Here is a 17705-nt window from a genome sequence, read left to right as displayed (position 1 = left end):
AATTCCATTTTGTCAGGCTGAGTGATTGGTCTAAGTTCTGAATATTAACTCTCGGAAAAGAGGAGATAATAGTAGAGCTACTAGAGTGATTAGAAGAATAAAAACCTAACCATATGAAAGGTACTAGTAGTGCTTGACTTGGTAACATCACAAAATGAAAGCCAATAGGGCATGTAGACACCTGAGAAGGAAAAGAACATGAAAGCTATGGTGCCTAATCCATGGTTTAGGAGTACTAATGCCATGAACAACAGAAACATTATAACACAATGGGATTTATAGGTTAATGTCTTCCTTTCTAGAAGTACATCTTTGTACATTACTGAAATGATCAGTCATGATCTATTTCAAAAGCCATTCAACTAGGAAATTATGTAACCTCTGCTCCAAGGCACAATTAACTATATCACTGGTGACAAATGTTTGCCTGATATAACCTTAAAAGCCTCAATATTCCTACTCCATCTGCTTTAGTACTTCACCAACCTCTCCTGTATAAAGTTTCTTCGTGTTATATTGTTTTTTTTTTTGTAATTTATACTCTTTATTTTCTATCCTAGCCTTTTATAAACTTGCAAACTTTTACCACATCCCCCTTTATGCCCTTTATCCTTAAGTTTAAAAAGATAAGGCTGACAATTTTTTTTTTTTTTTATTTTCCTCATAGGTCAAGTTTTACAGATTCCTAATAATTTTCTTTGTGATCATTTGGAATTTTCTGATTGACACACATTATGAAATTTTAGCTCACTGTTGAGCTGTATGATAGAATTATTTCAGGTATTTTTTTTAGGTCATATTCTCATTTATAATCTGGAGATTTTTTTTAGTGGCATAGTGATACTGATGACATGTTCCTTTACAGAGTCAGCATGATAGCATGTCTCACAATGTGTCTTTTAGTTAGGTGCTTCCTAGATTGTATTTGTACACAAATTATTCTTGCATAAATATACTATACTATAGTTGCCCACATTAAACATAATATGCTTTATTCCAAATTGTTATTCTCTATTCTGTCAAGAACATTTTGCATTTGAATCACACCCCCTTTTTCCAATATTGATGATAATATTTTATAATACTAGAACAAGCACAAATTCTCTTGACTCCACTCCATGCATCCTTGTATTTTATAAGCCTTTAATAGCTACTCTACAAAAGCTAAGGTTTTCCAAGGAGGTTGCACCTACTATACATACACTTTCCTCTAGACCTATCTTGCTTACTGCGGGCCATGTGAAATAGCATTAGTAAAATTCAAATATACAACACTATTCCTCTGCTTAAAAGGTCAGTACTTAATTTTGTAAGGAAATTAAACTTATCTGATATGATTTGTTCTTGAACAACATATAGAATCATTAAGGTTAGGAAAGACCTCCAAGATCATCTAGTCCAACCGTCCCCCTACCACCAATATTACCAACCCACTAAACCATGTCCCTAAATACTACATCTAATCTTTCCTTAAACATCCCAAGGGATGGTGACTCCACCACCTCCCTGGGAAACCCATTCCAATGCTTAGCCACTCTTTCTGAGAATAAATTTCTCCTGATTTCCAACCTGAACTTCCCCTGGCTCTATTTGAGGACATTCCCTCTTGTTCTGTTGCTGGTTATCTGTGAGAAGTGGCCAACCCCCAACTCTCCACATCTTTCTTTTTGGTAGTTGCAGAGAGCAATAAGGCCCTGAGCCTCCTCTTTTCCAGAATAAACAAGCCCAGTTCCATCAGCTGCTCCTCATAAGACTTGTGTTCAGGCCCTTCACCAGTTTTGTAGCACTTCTTGAGACATGCTCCAGGGCCTTGATGTCTTTCTTGTACTGAGGGACCCAAAACTGAACACAGTACACAAGGTAAGGCCTTACTGGAGCTGAGTACAGGGATATACTAGCTGTTACTCCTATATTCATTTCTCTTAACCAGTTGTAAATTCTTTGTTCCAGTATTTTCCCAGAAACAGAAATTAAGCAGATTTCAGTGCCCTGGCTATTTGTATTCCTTTCCCTCTTCCTCCCAGATCTTTTTCCACTATCTCATTTGTTCTTTGTGAGTCTCAAGTATAAATGAGAATGGCAGGCAGATCTTTAAACTGAATGCCATTTAAGTTAAGCTGAATCAGCTGATTTGAAAACTCCTCTATCTTACCTCAGTACTACTCAGCTATTTTGCCTATTCCTTTGCAATCTGAAGTTGAATCTTTCTGTTACCAGCATTAATTGTAGTTAGTTGTAACCATCACCTGTCTGCAACAGTATCTGTAGTGAAAACTGATTAACCCTCCACAACACCCATGCCAAGAAGTACAAAAAGCCCCTCAAAACATTAACTACTGCCAGACTTGTCAGGACTACCTCTGACAGTTCTTCCTCTATGATGAGCAGTAAAAAAACATATATTTTTTTTGGTCCTCCTCCTGCACCCCATTTTGTGCCTTGGCCTTTCTGATTTTGTGCCATTAGGATCATAATAAATATACATTCCGATTCCTAGTTGCCTGAGCTATTTCTGATTCTTATATGATTCCTTATATATGAAGTGCACAAAAAAAAATGCATGGGTTAGCCATCTGTTTCCTTGCTATGCAACCTATCCTTTCTTAGTAATAGGAAAACTTGCATTACTATCTATAACACTACTTAAATGAAGGACTACCAGATATATTTACTTTTTCTTCCCTTTATAAAGTTTTCTTATAAATAAGCAAATAATCATAGTTGTTTCATCATCTTCCCAGAGATTGATGCTGAGGGGCTTCTAGTTCTCTGGGTCTTCCATCTTACCCTTTTTGAAGACAGGAGTGACATTTGCTTTCCTCCAGTCCTCAAGCACCTCTCCCAGTTGCCATGGTCATTCAAAGTTTGCTTAAGTATTCCCTGACCTGATCCTCTTCTACCAAGGGTGTAACTCCTGTGCTCCAGACCTTCCCTCTATCTCTGGGGTCTGTGCTTTCTGAAGGTTATTCATGAACACCACCTATTCTCCTTTGGCCACATACCTCATTAAAGTCTTGCTCTGTGTTCTTGGGAACACCCCTCAAAAGTATTGGAAGGATGCTATTAGGTGCTCCATAAGCCTTCTCTTCTCCACACTCAGCAAGCCCAGGTCCTTTAGCCACTCCTCACAGGGTGGCTGTCAGCTGGACTCATTCAAATTTATCGGTATCTTTCTTGTACTGCAGAGCCTAAAACTCTGGTCTCATGAGTGCCAAGTAACAGGGATAATGGCTTCTGTTGACCTACTGGCTCTGCTAATACAGCTGAGTATGGTTAGCTATCACTGATGACTCGCATTTAGCTTGCTGTCCACCAGAAACCCACATCCTTTTCAACAGAGGTGCTACTCAGCAGTCCTCAGGCTGTATGACTGCAGGGTGTTATTCTGTAACACATTCTTTTCTGGCTGGGCACACAGTCACAACCTGTGCACTTCCCTTGAAATTACCGTATGTACAAATTTTCTTAGGAACAGACCTTCCTGGCTAATGACACATACAGGTGTGCATTTGATAAAATGTTCCTTGGTGGCTGCTGCACAGAACTGTGGCTGCAACACTGCCTGCTTAGTCAGTCCTTTCCACTGGCCAGCTAAGGCAAGCTTTTGCTTTAGCAAACCGTTTGGTTTGGTGACCAAACCAATGGCAACAGCATTTTTGCACCAGGAAATAAGGCTGCTCACAGGTAGTATACATATACACAAGTCACAGAGGAGAAAAGCACAACAGGAACGGTCTACTTGAATACAAAACAGTATTCTTTCTACACAAATTTTGTTCTTATGACCAAATTACCTTCAGGTGAAAGTAAAGATTCTTCTTGAAGTTTAGCTGCTTCCAAGTATGTCTGTAATGGATCATAATTCTCAGAAGAAATCCTGATTACACTTGAAACATTAACTCCAAGCTCAGACATCACAGGCAGTAGCTGAGGGTTGTGGAAACCCAAGATTATAAAGTAATAGTGGGCACCATCATCTGGTTCATCATCTGTTCAAAACACATTAAAACAGACTGGAGTAAGGAATTCAAGAGCTAAACAAAAAATTTTTTTTTTTCCCTTGCATATATAGTGATACTGCAAATTAAGGTCACAGATGCAAACTATTACAAACGATTAACAAAAATGCAGCATTCAGAAAAAAACAGTAGGTAGCTTCTGATATTCCGACAGTCTCTGGGGTGTTTGTTTTTTTATTCCTCTATCATCTTTGCAAGCACAAAGTAACTAGACAAATTCTCCTTTGAGATAATCTGCAATCATTGCTATCACTGTTTTGTAAATACCCTTGGGACTAATGAGATGATCTCAGTTAATAAAATTTAATGGCAATGCTAGCAGTTTGTAACATAAAACTATTAAGCATACTAAACAAAGACACTTTTCATGGTGGTTAGCTTTTGGAGGCAATTATTATTTTTCCTACTTTTTCTTATCATTAGCTGTGACTAACAAGGCAGCAAAGTATGGATATGGGGTAAAAAAAAAATCTCTTATTTTATACAGGCACCTGATGTTTTCTGCCCACTCCTCAGACACCCCTCAGATTGGAATCAAACACGTTGGATCTGGTAAAATTGTTTCTATAGGGCCTAGCAGAACCACATTAATAGCTACTCAAAGCCATTCTGTACAGTACACTCACATAAGTAAGATAAAATGAGGTCTCTACATTACTTTAGCTTTGATTCTTACAGGCATAGAAATTTCTTCAAACACTTCTAAGTCCGTGAAAAATCTTAAAATTATCAAAATGATATTTTTGCCATGCCTTATCCACGAAAATGAACTAATGCACAGAAAGCCACTGTTCTGTTCCTGTGCAATTTCGTCAGCTTCAGATTTGTTCTAAACATCTAGATCAATGCTTTTTAAATGCTTGAGGAGTATCATTGATCTCAAAAGAGATATGGACAAAGTCTGATGAAATAGGAAGGAATGCCTGCAGGGGTTCAACTGGGGAATACCGGCTACGCATTCAAGACCAGCAAGTGCTTCTCTAGTGGGAGAAATCCTGTTTTTTCTGACGTAGTTAAAGCTCACTGTGGTCCAAATTAAATATAACTATGATCTAATGAGGAGAAGTATGCACATTCTCCCATTTTTTTTTGTTCCAGTGACATTTGTAACCATGGGTGCTATGTATTGAGAATAAAGATTTTCTCAACACTGTTTAGTATATTATTCCTTACCTTGTATAGCTCACTTCTGGACTAGCTTTCTTCAGGTCTTAGCACTACTCACATGTTTTTACAGTAAATGAATTCATATTGCCCTTTATACAGAACCTGGCTTCACCTCTAAACAATGGTGGACAGCTCAGTTTTACTTTATTAATACAAGGAGAAAGATGCCTTTGGATACTGACACATGCACTTAGTTATTCTGAAATCTTTGTGTAAGGATATGTAATATTTATTTAGCCACTTTAGTCTTACACATGCTAAAACATTTTTGATGTTAATGTGCTACACATCTCATCTCTATTTTATTTCTCGGACTGTACAATATATCTTACTTCTAAGTAAAGTATAGTGCCCTCTTCAAATGCAAGGTGGCAATGCTTTCATATTGCCAAATACATCTTTCAACATGAAACAAAAAACATACTGAATGTGAAGCTAGGTTTGATGATTTTTGCAAGTTTATCAGGAGCATATATGCTTTCTTTACGTACCAATGTATTTGTACTCCTCTTCCTCTTCTCCTCGTCGCTTCAGTTGGGTGTTCTTTTTAACAGTAGCTGGCACTGCAGAGGCTACGTCTGTCTTTCTTCCTTTCCTTTCTTTCTCAGCTGTCTTGGCACTAGGGGGTTTCTCCTTCTTGCCAGGAGGTTTACCTTTCTCTTTTCCTCCATCTTTTTCCTTTTTTAGCTCTTCTTCTGCCTGACAAGATGAAGAAACTAAATTTTCATTGTAGCCTTTGTGAAGAACAAAGGACAGATTGCTATAAAATTATAGTGGATAAATGAGTAACTTGAATACTTCTGAGTACTTTTCCCTCTCAGAGTTATAAAGTTGTGTTAAAGATGTCTTAAACAGTGCTTTTTCCTTCTTGAGCACACCATTCAGTTTATTATATTCTTACTAAATCATAGTGTTAAGACTTGACATTAAAGAGGAACTATGAGGGGAAGGTATATATTATACCTACAGAATTGATTAAACGAATACTGGTGGAAAGACAAGAACCAATGACCTTCATCAACTACCACTACAGTACTTGCATCAGCCAGAAACCTTCCCTAGACTGAAGGAAAATAAGACTAAAAATTCAATTTCTGTTAAGTCTTCAGCATCTCTGTTAACACTCTTGAGTATGGCATAAAACAGTACCAGCACTATTTTGTCTTTGATGTAAATATCTGTCTACTATAAACTACAACCAAGAGCCTTGTGCTCATTTCACACAGGATATTACTCAGCCATTCTCATTATTTCCAAGCAAACCCCCTATGTTAAGTTCTACTTGGTAATTTAAGAGTAAAGAATGAAAAAAGATGGTGATAGTGTCCCAAAGCCTCACATTATAAATCCAAGAAGCTCACAAGTCTAAAATTAAAATAATTCAAAATATATTAAGGCAAAGAGAAATGCTGTAAGAACAAGAATCTTTATGTTTTCCCAGCAGCATGACTATGCACTAACCACATGAGAATGGTGGTTTTTTTTTGTGTTTTTTTTTTTTTTGTAAAGCTAAAGTAAATACATTGAAAAGATATTAACTTACTGCAGGTGTCACTTTAAAGGCTATTAAATAAGTAAATAAGAATAATAAAATAATAATAATAATAATAAAGTTCTCCATGCAAATGAGATAGGTCAGATGACTCTACACAGTTGTTTTCCTTATACCCAGCTGGAAAAGCAGACTTTCCAGCTGTAGAAATTGTGTTTAGCTCAAATTCAAAACCAAAGCTGAAAATCATTTCCTTCCTTCCCTTCTTCATGCATTCACTTTCTGTACCATTTAGAAATACCTTCAATAGATTCTTAAAACTGTTTGTGCTGTGGTACTGGGGACTTTGAACAGTATTAATGATTTGGTTTCAGATTTATTCAACTTTGGACATTTTAAGCAAAAGATTTTGATAGTATCAATTTGAATTCTAAGTTGATGAACACATCAAAACAGATGATGCAATCATCAGGCCACAGTGTTTACAATCAGTTTTGTTAATTGCACCTGAATCATTTAATGTAATTAAGCCTCCAATCAGAAGAGACGTATCTGAATTTGTTAAGATTCCAAGAAAGAGCACTACTTGTCCTTAGAATTTCAGGAACTAAAAGCCTCTCCTTTTGAGGACTCTTTCCTTTTTGATGTCACATTTCTTGTTCCCTACTAGGTGCAGATTTCTGTGGAGTTTTGTCTTCCATCTGTCATTTTAAACTTTGTATTACATAATTACATAAATCTTATTACCTCACACGCTTTTCTAATTACGCAGAAGTGTCTTTGAATAATTCAAATGGATACACTTGGCAGTTAATGACAAGCTTCTGCTCCTATTGAAAAACAGAAATTTCATAATGGAATGATGGTTTATTTCTGCCTATTCACTTTCTGCTTTTCTTCTGTCATTCCATTTATTGGTGTTTACTCCAAAGAAAAATGGACAGTTATGTTAATTTTCTGATAATTAATCTGCCAGTGATGTCCTGGTTTCAACACCTGAGCTGTCAGTGGAACTTGTACTGCACGAGCTAGTTGGAAAAGACTGAAATTTTATGGCAGGCAATTTAGAGCTAAAATTCTAAATTAAACACCAATTTTTTCCCATTCTGTACTGCAGAGTATCTTTATAGTGAAGAGGCCTCCCAGCTGACTGAGGCCTCCAAAACTGACAAGTTTGTCCTTCAGCTGCTTCTCTCATATTTGTCTGTCACACTTTGATAGCTAAAATCCAGTGGAGCAGACAACTGTCCAGATTGCTTGGCTAAAACCAAGAAGAAACTGTAAAGTCCAGAGATTCTTCTACCTTCAAATTCAACTATCCTCAGATTCTCCAGAGAAATAAGTTCATATATACAAGAGTAACCTTGCCAAAACAAAGCCGAAGGCTCCATTTTAATATTCAAGGGACTAATATTTAAACTTCAATTTTTTGTTTTACAGTTTACTTTCCAGCACTGATTAATATCTAAGAGAAAAGTCATTTATCATCCATTGTTATGAACAATTTGCACTTCAGCTTTACCCTTTGAATTCTTCTTCATGTTGAACTTTTTAAAAAATTTTTTTTCTCAGATTCTTTACACATTTTTTTGGCTTACATCATCTGTTTTATGAGGAAAGACTAAGCAAGCTGGGCTTGTTTAGCCTAGAAAAGAGGAGACTGAGGGGGGGGATCTTATCAACCTTTACAAATACCTGAGTGGACAATGTAAAGAGGGTGGGGCCAAATTCTTCTCAGTTGTGACCAGTGATAGGACAAGGGGTAATGGGTATAAATTAAACCACAGGAGGTTTCATTGCCATATGAGGAAGAACTTCTTTATGGATCTGGTGACAGAGTACTGGAACAGGCTACCCAGAGAGGTTGTGGAGTCTCCTTTGGAGATTCTCAAAACCTTCCTGGATGTGATCCTGTGTAACGTGCTCTAGGTGACCCTGCTTGAGCTGGGGGGTTGAGCCAGATAATCTCTGGAGGTCCCTTCCAACCTCAACCATTCTGTGATTATCATTTGTAAAAGTTTTGCAATTGACTTCAATGAGACCAGTACACTAAATCATCAACTAGCATTTAATATTCTTGAGTGTGTGGTATACTTACTCTGCTTATTCCCACAAATATAATTGTTCATAAAAAAGCATTTACAGACTTTTCAATTGCACATAATCCTTAAAACCATTTTTTTTCTTTAACTTTTTACAAGAACAGACTACTTAGATCTCCGTATCATCCCATTTTACAGGTTTTATATTTTGTCTTGTAATACCTGTAATTTTTGATCAACAGAGTAACTTTTTGCAGCAAGTATTTGACTTTCTGTTAATAAAGGTCTTCAGTTTAATGATTATTTAGTGGAAAAGGACTCTAACAAAAAATAATTGTTCAGTAAGTTTTTGAAATGTAGCACTGACTTGTTTACTTTTTATAATTACAGCAATTAGAAAGCAATTAGGGTTCTGATATCACAGAATCACAGGTTGGAAGAGACCTCCAAGATCACCTAGTCCAACCTCTGACCTAACACTAACAAGTCAAATATGATTGTGATTCTGTGCAATCTTGCTGAAATTCCTCCTAGAACACAGAAGTAATCTGACTAAGGCAGTCTTGGAGCAAGAAGTAATGATTTTGGAGAATATGTGGAAGTGAGGGTTTTTTTGATCATCCTTGTGGCCCTCCTCTGGGCTTGCTATAATAGGTCCATGTCCTTATGCTGTGGGCCCCAGAGCTGGAGGCAGTACTCCAGGTGGAGTCTCACAAGAGCAGAGAGGGAGAATCACCTCCCTCGACCTGCTGGCAACACTTCTCTTGATGCAGCCCAGGATATGGTTGGCTTTCTGGACTGCAAACACACATTGCTGGCTCTGGTTGAGCTTTTCACCCACCAGTACCCCCAAGTCCTTCTCTGCAGGGTTTCTCTCAATCCACTCATCAGGTCTGCACGTTGCACTTGGCCTTGCTGAACTTCATGAGGTTTGCAGGAGCCCACCTATCAAGCCTGTCAAGGTCCCTCCGGATGGCAACCCTTCCCTCCAGCTGGTGGAATGCACCACTAAGCTTGGTGTTATCCGCAACTTGCTGAGTGTGCTCTGAATTCCACTGTCCATATCACCAACAAAGATATTGAATAATACTGGTAACAATACTGACTCCTGAAGGACACTTCTTATCCCCGCTCTCCACTTGGATCTTGAGCCATTGTCCACATACACAGTGAGAAATTAAACATCAATGGATTTAAATTTGAACAGGGTTGATGAAATTAGAAACCTTTCACAAATATCTATGTTGCAAAGATATTTGAACAGTAATACCGATTGCTGTAGAAAGGTGAAAGCACAGCAGTGCAAGGTGTTTAAGAACAGGTTCAACAAACATTTACCAAGAATAGTTTACGTATATTTTATCCCACCTTAATACCAGAGGATGGAACAGATAACTTCTCCAAATTTCTTCCAGAGAAGTGATTCATGATAGTAATTTCTTCACAATGCTACTCTGCACATACCCCTGATAACTCTCAAGTAATATAACTTCTCCTACCTTAACTTCAGCAGAGATATATTGAGCTGAAGCAAGTTTCTACCACTATTTTCTAGTGGTTCTATGCTTCAGCTAAGACATTACTACTTTTTACTGAAGTGAAGAGTTCACAGGCAATACTTTTTCTTTTCTATTTTTTTTTCCCTGTCTCACCTGCATTTGAGTAATTGGGAGCTTCTTCCCAAAAATCTAATTAACTTAAAATATAAATTTCTATTTACATTTATCTTCAATTACGGATGCAGGGAATGAAGCATAAGTAGAAAGCTGAATTTATGCAAATAGCTCTTGAATAGAAGTGGCTTCATAAAGTTAATTAAGCATCCTCTCTATGGCATACTGTACTACCTTCTTTTCAGCTTCCCTTCTCTGAAGGTCTTTCTGTTTAAGACAAAGCAGTTGAAATTTCAATAGCTTTCCAGTTAGTGTTACAGGAATCTCTTCTCCGCTGTCAAGAATGGCTTTGGCTGCTTCTACTACCTACAGAGAAGAAAACAAAAACAGCTATTACTTGTATGGTTTTAATACTGCATTTGACATAGTTTGCATGCAGAAAAGATGGGGTGTTATTTCACATTAACAGTATGTGGCTCAGAATGGCCACATGTTCTGAAAAACAACAAATCAGTAAGATGCATAGCTATTCTTTGGTCCCAATGCTGTAAGTATGAGATAAAACTAGAAGAGAGAAAACTATGCAAGTGTGAACAGATGCACAGTTTTTACTGTAAACTGCATATATATATTTATATATTTTATTTATATATATATATATTGGTTTTAAACAGGCAACATTAAGCAACTACTTATTATAAGCTAATAAAAAAAAACATTTAGCAGGTACAAAATTGGTAGGAATACTTTGGCGTACTACTTTACAAAGTGACTAGTGTCTGAGGCACCAGCCTTGAATGAAAGATACAAACTTCTTGAAGGGAATTTGAGAGGGTCTGTCTTGGTGAAAATACACCCCTCCCTGTGTAATGCTGATTCTGTTGGTATGCAGCCTAATTGGGGTGAAATAAGGCTATTGAGTTTTCTTAGGGTGATGACAGCAGCGGGAACATACAGCTGCATTGTCCAGATGTGTGGCATTGACAGGCTGTTTTATGACTATGTTTTTTACAGCTTGTTTCCACTAAATTTCGTACAACACAGTAACATCTGGGCCGTTTTCCTTGGAGCCTCATAACCACTTTATTTACTGCGAAAAAAATAAAATAACATAAAAATACCATAAAAAGTTGTTATATGTTTCTTTTCACTTGTGTTGTCTCTGTAATAAAGTTCACCTATGTAGGAAGCGCTGTTGAGGAATAATATAACCATAATATTTTCCTACTTTTGTTTTTAAGCAACCATCAGCTTTATTTATAACCATGGGCTGAATTAGGTGTTACTCAAATGTTCTGACATGTTTCTCTTTTCCCTTCTTGGAGCAATTACAGTTGGGCACATATGGTGTCAATTTTGCTTGCTAACATTCAGACAATGAAGGTGCACACTGCATCTCACTGAACTGTGTCTTGTCTAATGCAAACACCACCATTAGCTTTGAGCTTTCATAGTTTCTTGCCCAGCTTAGAAATTTTCACTTATCCAGTAAAACCTGGGTAAGTAACTATAGCCACTACAAATGCTTCTCTGAATTATCAATGCCAGAATGGAATTCAGAATATTATAAGCCAAATTAGTATTTCATGTACATGGGAACAAAACACGGGAAAAAAAATATGTTAAATTTTAGATTTTTCTGGATCACATAAGAGAGAGACAAAGCAAACAAAATATTTGTATTTATAACCCCCCATCTCCAACACTAATAAATCTGATATCTCCTTAACATACAATACTTAAGAAAATACATCATGGTTAAGATGAGTTTTCCTTTACATCTTTTGTATTCTGAGTAATACTACTGGTCACTATCTCAACAAGCCAACCATAGAAGGCTTCTGGAAAGAACCCCAGTAACTTCAGAGTCATGGCAGAAAATCAATGGCACATTAAGGACTGACATAAAAAAATCCCACAGACTGTACGCACCCTAAAATCTACTAGCCATTCCAACAAAGAAGAGTCACCCAGAGCTAGCTACAGAAAATCTGAGCTCTGAAAGAGATTTTGGTAGAAATATCATAGTCATTTCCCTTAGAGAAAAAAAAACAATACCCATATCGCTTTTTTGCAGAAATGGTGTTAACAGCCTATGGAAAGAGATGCTTCCCAAATGCCTAATCTAGATGAGATGCACATTTCTTGACGCACAATAGAGGGGAAATGGAGAGATTCTGGAAGGATTCCTGAAAAGTATATATAGTAACCCAGAGCTTGATGGCAGTTGCTGATTTATTATTCATGGAAGAAGGAAGGAATGCTTAGATTCTTACAACCCATTCCTCCTGAGAAATTCAGAGTGCTTTACCAGTTAAATGCAATGCATTGTGATTATTCCTACTTTGTAGATAGAAAATACAGAAATTAAGGGACTTTTCCCAGGTCTATAGTAAACTGGACAACTCAGTGAGTGGAGAGGGACATTTATTTGTTATTTTTTTTTTTTAATGTGAGGTGTCAGAGAAGTATAAACCAAACCCTATTTAACAGGAATACATTCTAATACTGGGGAGAGAGTTCAGACAAAAATAAAACGAGCACCCTACATTTGGCAATACCATGAAAACAGTTTTTCACACAGCAATGTAAAGTCTGCTCCATGCATAAACAAATAATGATAATAAAAAAATCCTTCATCACTGCTTGTTTAAAGATAGAACATAGATCAATTCATGCAGAGCAGATAAAAGAATTTATTACACTCATGCAAGTTTTCTTCATTTGTGGCCCTGTGAATTATGCAGGCACCTGGCATAAACAGCTAAAAATCCACAGAGCCTCAATAATAAAAAAAAAAAGCTGAAGACAAAGACTTGGTAGGAGTACAGAAGGAATTTTTTGGGATACTACGAGGTGGATTCATTTCAGATTGGCTATACTTTATCCTGCCAATGATGACCTTTTCCTTATGTGAGAAACCATGGAAACTTGGACAGACAAACTCAGTTAGGTAGGGCCTCTTTTCCTTTAAAGGAATAGGAAACTTAGCATTCCTCACACAGCAGGGGTCACATTTGTGAAGTGCAGAAAGGCTGCAGTGATGCAGTATTTGATCTCATATGGTGGCAGTATGAACCATGCAGAGCCTTAGCTGCCTGGTGCAAAGGGCATGTATTTCAAGCCATTCAAAAACTGCATGAGTGCTTGTAGGTGATACTATACCACTGGCATATGCTGATGTCATTGAGATTGGAGACAGGTTTTAAAAGTTTGGAAAACCTTTAAAGCCAGTCTTCATAGTATCTTTCTTTGAAATGCCTCCTTTTCTTTATACAGAACCATTCTGTGGCTGCTAAATCATAATGAGAAAAGCATTTGAAGTGATAAATTGAATTACCAACTTTCACAGCATTATCATTAATTGGAAGTGGCTAGCATCACTTGCTATGAACAGTGGTCAGCCCTAGTTATTCTATATCCATGATAAGCTTTGTAAAACTCCATCTTCCCTCCTGTACTTGAAACTGTATAAATTCAAGACTCACATACATAATGGTTCCTAGAAGAACTCCTTAGTAAAACATATTCCTTCATAGCTGACATAGATAAAGTCAGTTTGAAACAGGTAATCTATCATTAACAGAAGAGCCATCAGTCAAGAGGTTATATGGACTACTTAATCGATGAAGTTAATACTTACTGTTCAAATATAATTTGTTAAGCAAGCTAATAAAAGCCAATAAAATAAGCCAAATCTTAAACCAATCTGCCATCAGTGTTGTGAATCCCTCACAAGCTTTCAAGACAGACTATGGAATGAAAGCTGCATGTAATACTGAAAAATTACTTCTGGCCAAAGAAGACTTCTGTATGCATAATGTTAAATATTTTTGAATCTGGTGATGCCATTTCATTGACTAGAGCATATGATATCATTTCAAAAGAATACCAGGAAGGCCCTGAGCGGACTGAAACAACTTCTTTCAGATCACACCTGCAGTTTGTTGAAAGGTAATTTAGTTTGTATTGTCTGACCATTCCCCTCATTTCACTTGTGCCTCTCAGAACCTCTTCCCAAATATGATGTCAAAAGATCACTTGTATAATCATCATCCTCCACTCCTGAATTAAGCTCTCGCAATTCAAACCGAGCTAAATCAGTAAATCAACTGCATATCTGAAAAGAGCTCCATACAGAGCTTATGTATCCACAAGATAGACTGCAAAACTTAAGCCAAAGCAGAAAATCATCTTCATTAATCAGTAGAGACTCTACCAACATGTATTTCAGAAAATTAAAAAAAATTATAAAAGTAGATTTGATGTTTCCCTTCTTCTCCTCAGTGTCCATATCTTTCTTATGCTGTGGACCCCAGAGCTGAAGGCAGTGCTCCAGGTGGAGTCTCACAAGAGCAGAGCAGAGGGGGAGAATCACCTCCCTCGACCTGCTGGCCATGCTTCTTTTGATGAAGCCCAGGATATGGTTGGTTTCCTGGGCTGCAAGTGCACATTGCTGGCTCTTGTTGAGCTTTTCACGCACTAGTACCCCCGAGTCCTTCTCTGCAGGACCTTCTTAACTGGATTAATCTCAGCAATGCAGAAGGAGTACTTCCTAAGACACTTATGTATAATGTATGTGTCTTACTGTTAGAAGTACTCAAATAATGTTTTAAGGGAAACATAAATAGTTGAATAACCTCATTTAAGTAAAAAAGAGAAAACATATTACATACAAATTACGATGATTTTTAACCTTGGCTTTATTAAGTATCTCATACAACAGCTCTAACCATCTGTGGCATATACCTCCTATGCGTTCCTGACCTGCTACCAAACCCACCTTCTTTAAGGGAAAATATGAGATGAATGTCCAGTTATTTAAAAGAACAGTTGTTAGTATTGCTATCTCAGGAAACAGGAGTGTCATGCAAAGGAAAGATTCTCTCATGTGGCTCTTTAGATACCTGTTCGTTTTTAACACCCTAACTGGAGAGACAAAATTGAAATGGTGACTCAAGCCTGAAGAACTTCTAAAGACCCCAGAGCTTTAAAATGAGAAGATACGCCAGTCTGCTGTGATCTGTTCCCAGAATAAAAGATATATTGCTATGATGAAATCTTGAAACATTTACATTTCAGTAGTATAAATGTGCCCAGCTTGTCTTTTCATTGTGGAGCAGAATATTTTGTGCTTCTGAGAAGTAAATTCTTTCCAGTAATCCCAGCCAATTGGATTTGCACAATGAACATTACTGAGCTAAAGTCATGCTTCTCTGATATTACATCTGGCTACAGAGAGAAACCAGTAAGAGGTGGAACAAAAAGATTTAAGAAGTAAAGCTGTCTCATCAATGCTTGTGCTGGCAGAACCTGCCCAGCTACACATTGCCAGAGTTTTGTTACGAACCCTCAGAACCTGTGGGACAGGAGGGCCCAATGACCTCATGGGCTTGGCACCGCTCCTCGGCAGGACCTTTTCACTTACGCCCATGTTTGCATCAGACAGGCCTTGGGCATGTTTTTTTTCCTTTGGTGATAAAGGATTCTGTAGTTAATTATCCTACTTGAGAAACATGTCCTACACTCCACAGCTCATAATTAACCACTTATAATCACCTGAAACTTCGAAGGCAACAAAACAGATATCAGTATTTTCTTTTCCAGAGGGTCCCTCTACCAGTTTAAGAATGACATTGTTACAGACATACTTGCTTAACATAGAGATTGCAACAAAACTTGCATGGAAAACAAAAAAAAAATATACTAAGTTGCACATATGCAGGAAATCTTGTAATGCAGAAAGCAAAAACAAGGTGTCACCAGAGTTCTAAGCAAGTTTAAAGTCTAAGTTTTAAATAGATTGATGAATTTCAAATGGGATCAAGTTTCTTTCCTAGACAATAAATTGTCAGCAATTTGGGGTTTTATAAACGGCCTCAGGCCGGATAATTACAATTAACAGTAATAAAATAATAATACAGGCAGAGGGTGTTGCCTGAAGAATACTAGAGCTAGGATTATGAAGAGTCATTATTCTGAAATGGAAATAAAATATGTTCAATTGTCTCATCTAAACAATAGAAGCAGATTTCTCAGTTTCTATGAAACACAAAATTAGAAGACGCAGATTGTTTTTCTGCAGGAGCTCAAGATTTTTTACCCCAGTTGTAGCATTTATAAATCCTGGAACTTCCTAATGTGACATACTGCCCTTAGATGGGCCCCTGGAAAGGGATGCAGAACTACAGAAGCTCTAGAAATTGATTGTAAGCAACGACAATTTCTAGGAGCAACCAGTTTATAGCAACAGCAGTACAGTCTCAAGGAACAAACAAAACCCAAGCTAAAGGCACATAATTTGATAACATAATGTAGTACACACGCAGCTCTTGAGAAAATAGTTGACAATGACATCCTACTCCCCTGGGTATTAGCACTGGTGAGGCAACTGTCTGCCAAAGCAATGTAGCAAGCTCTGAGAAGTCCACCAGTGAAAGGCATTATGAAGTATCCAGCTCTTAAGGTAAGCACAACAGGTAGAAGGAAGCTTGTGTAGCTGAAAGCACTAGTTTTAGTAAAATTTTCAAGGTATCTGTGGTGATTTAACAACTGATGGACAGCTAAGTTCCACTCTTCTGCCCTCTCACTCTCCCTCCTCAGAAGTATGGGGGGAGATGATACGGTGAAGAAAGGAAAACTCAGCAGTTTAATTAAAGGAAAATAAAAAGTAAGCAAAGGCTGTGCAGAAGCAAACGGAGAAAATAATTATTCTCTACTTCCCATCAGGAAGCAATGTTCAGCCTCATCTTGGGAAGCAGGGCTTCAACAAATTCATGTAGTAGTTGCTCGGGAAGACAGATGCTTTTATAACAAGAGACCCTCCCCCTCCTTTCACTTCCCCAGTTTTTATTGCTGAGTGTGACAGTGTATGGTATGGAATATCTGTTTGGTTAGTTTAGGTCAGCTACCCTGGCTGTGTCCCCTCCCCACCTCTCTCTTCTGCCTTCTGGCCTGTAAGGGGGTGAGAGCTGGATAGACAGCCCTGACACAGTGCCAGCACTGCTCAGCAATACCCAAAACATTGGTGTCATATCATTACTACTAGCTACAAGTTAGTACAAGTCTACAAGTGCAGATCAAAGCACTATATGGGTTGCCCTGTGGAAAGTTACTACCAACCCAGCCAGAGCCAGTAGAGTATCAAAAATCCTGGAATATTTTAAAATTATCTAGGAGGAATATGGATAACCCCAAAATTTGCAGTTCATCTGGAGATGCCAAAGATTTGTGTCTTGGGGTGGGATAGTCTCTGTTTGGAATAGCTCAGCACAGCCATAAATTGTCCCTATTCAGTTGTGAGCAGAGCAAACAGAATGGTTTGTACAGGTCTCCTGTGAGATAAAGAGAGGGAAATCTAACTTCAGCTGAT

The 17705-nt window shown here is 37.6% G+C and overlaps 1 protein-coding gene across 2 annotated transcripts in view; it reads right to left on the bottom strand.

The window, feature by feature from the left end:
* The window catches only part of SPAG17 (sperm associated antigen 17), a 105577-nt gene that overhangs the window by 69670 nt on the left and 18202 nt on the right, over positions 1 to 17705 (bottom strand). For both annotated transcript variants that reach the window (XM_072043692.1, XM_072043694.1), the window contains exons 4-6: positions 10568 to 10699; positions 5678 to 5885; positions 3795 to 3989 (exon numbers count right to left, since the gene is read on the bottom strand). In XM_072043692.1, coding sequence (XP_071899793.1) covers positions 3795 to 3989; positions 5678 to 5885; positions 10568 to 10699 — 535 coding nt within the window. The remainder of the gene's footprint in view (positions 1 to 3794; positions 3990 to 5677; positions 5886 to 10567; positions 10700 to 17705) is intronic.

This window comes from Anas platyrhynchos, chromosome 1, assembly GCF_047663525.1.
Source record: "Anas platyrhynchos isolate ZD024472 breed Pekin duck chromosome 1, IASCAAS_PekinDuck_T2T, whole genome shotgun sequence".
In the NCBI taxonomy this organism is placed as follows: Eukaryota; Metazoa; Chordata; class Aves; order Anseriformes; family Anatidae; genus Anas; species Anas platyrhynchos.
Note: the sequence above shows the minus strand (reverse complement) of the source record. Positions and strands in the feature narration are given on the sequence as shown.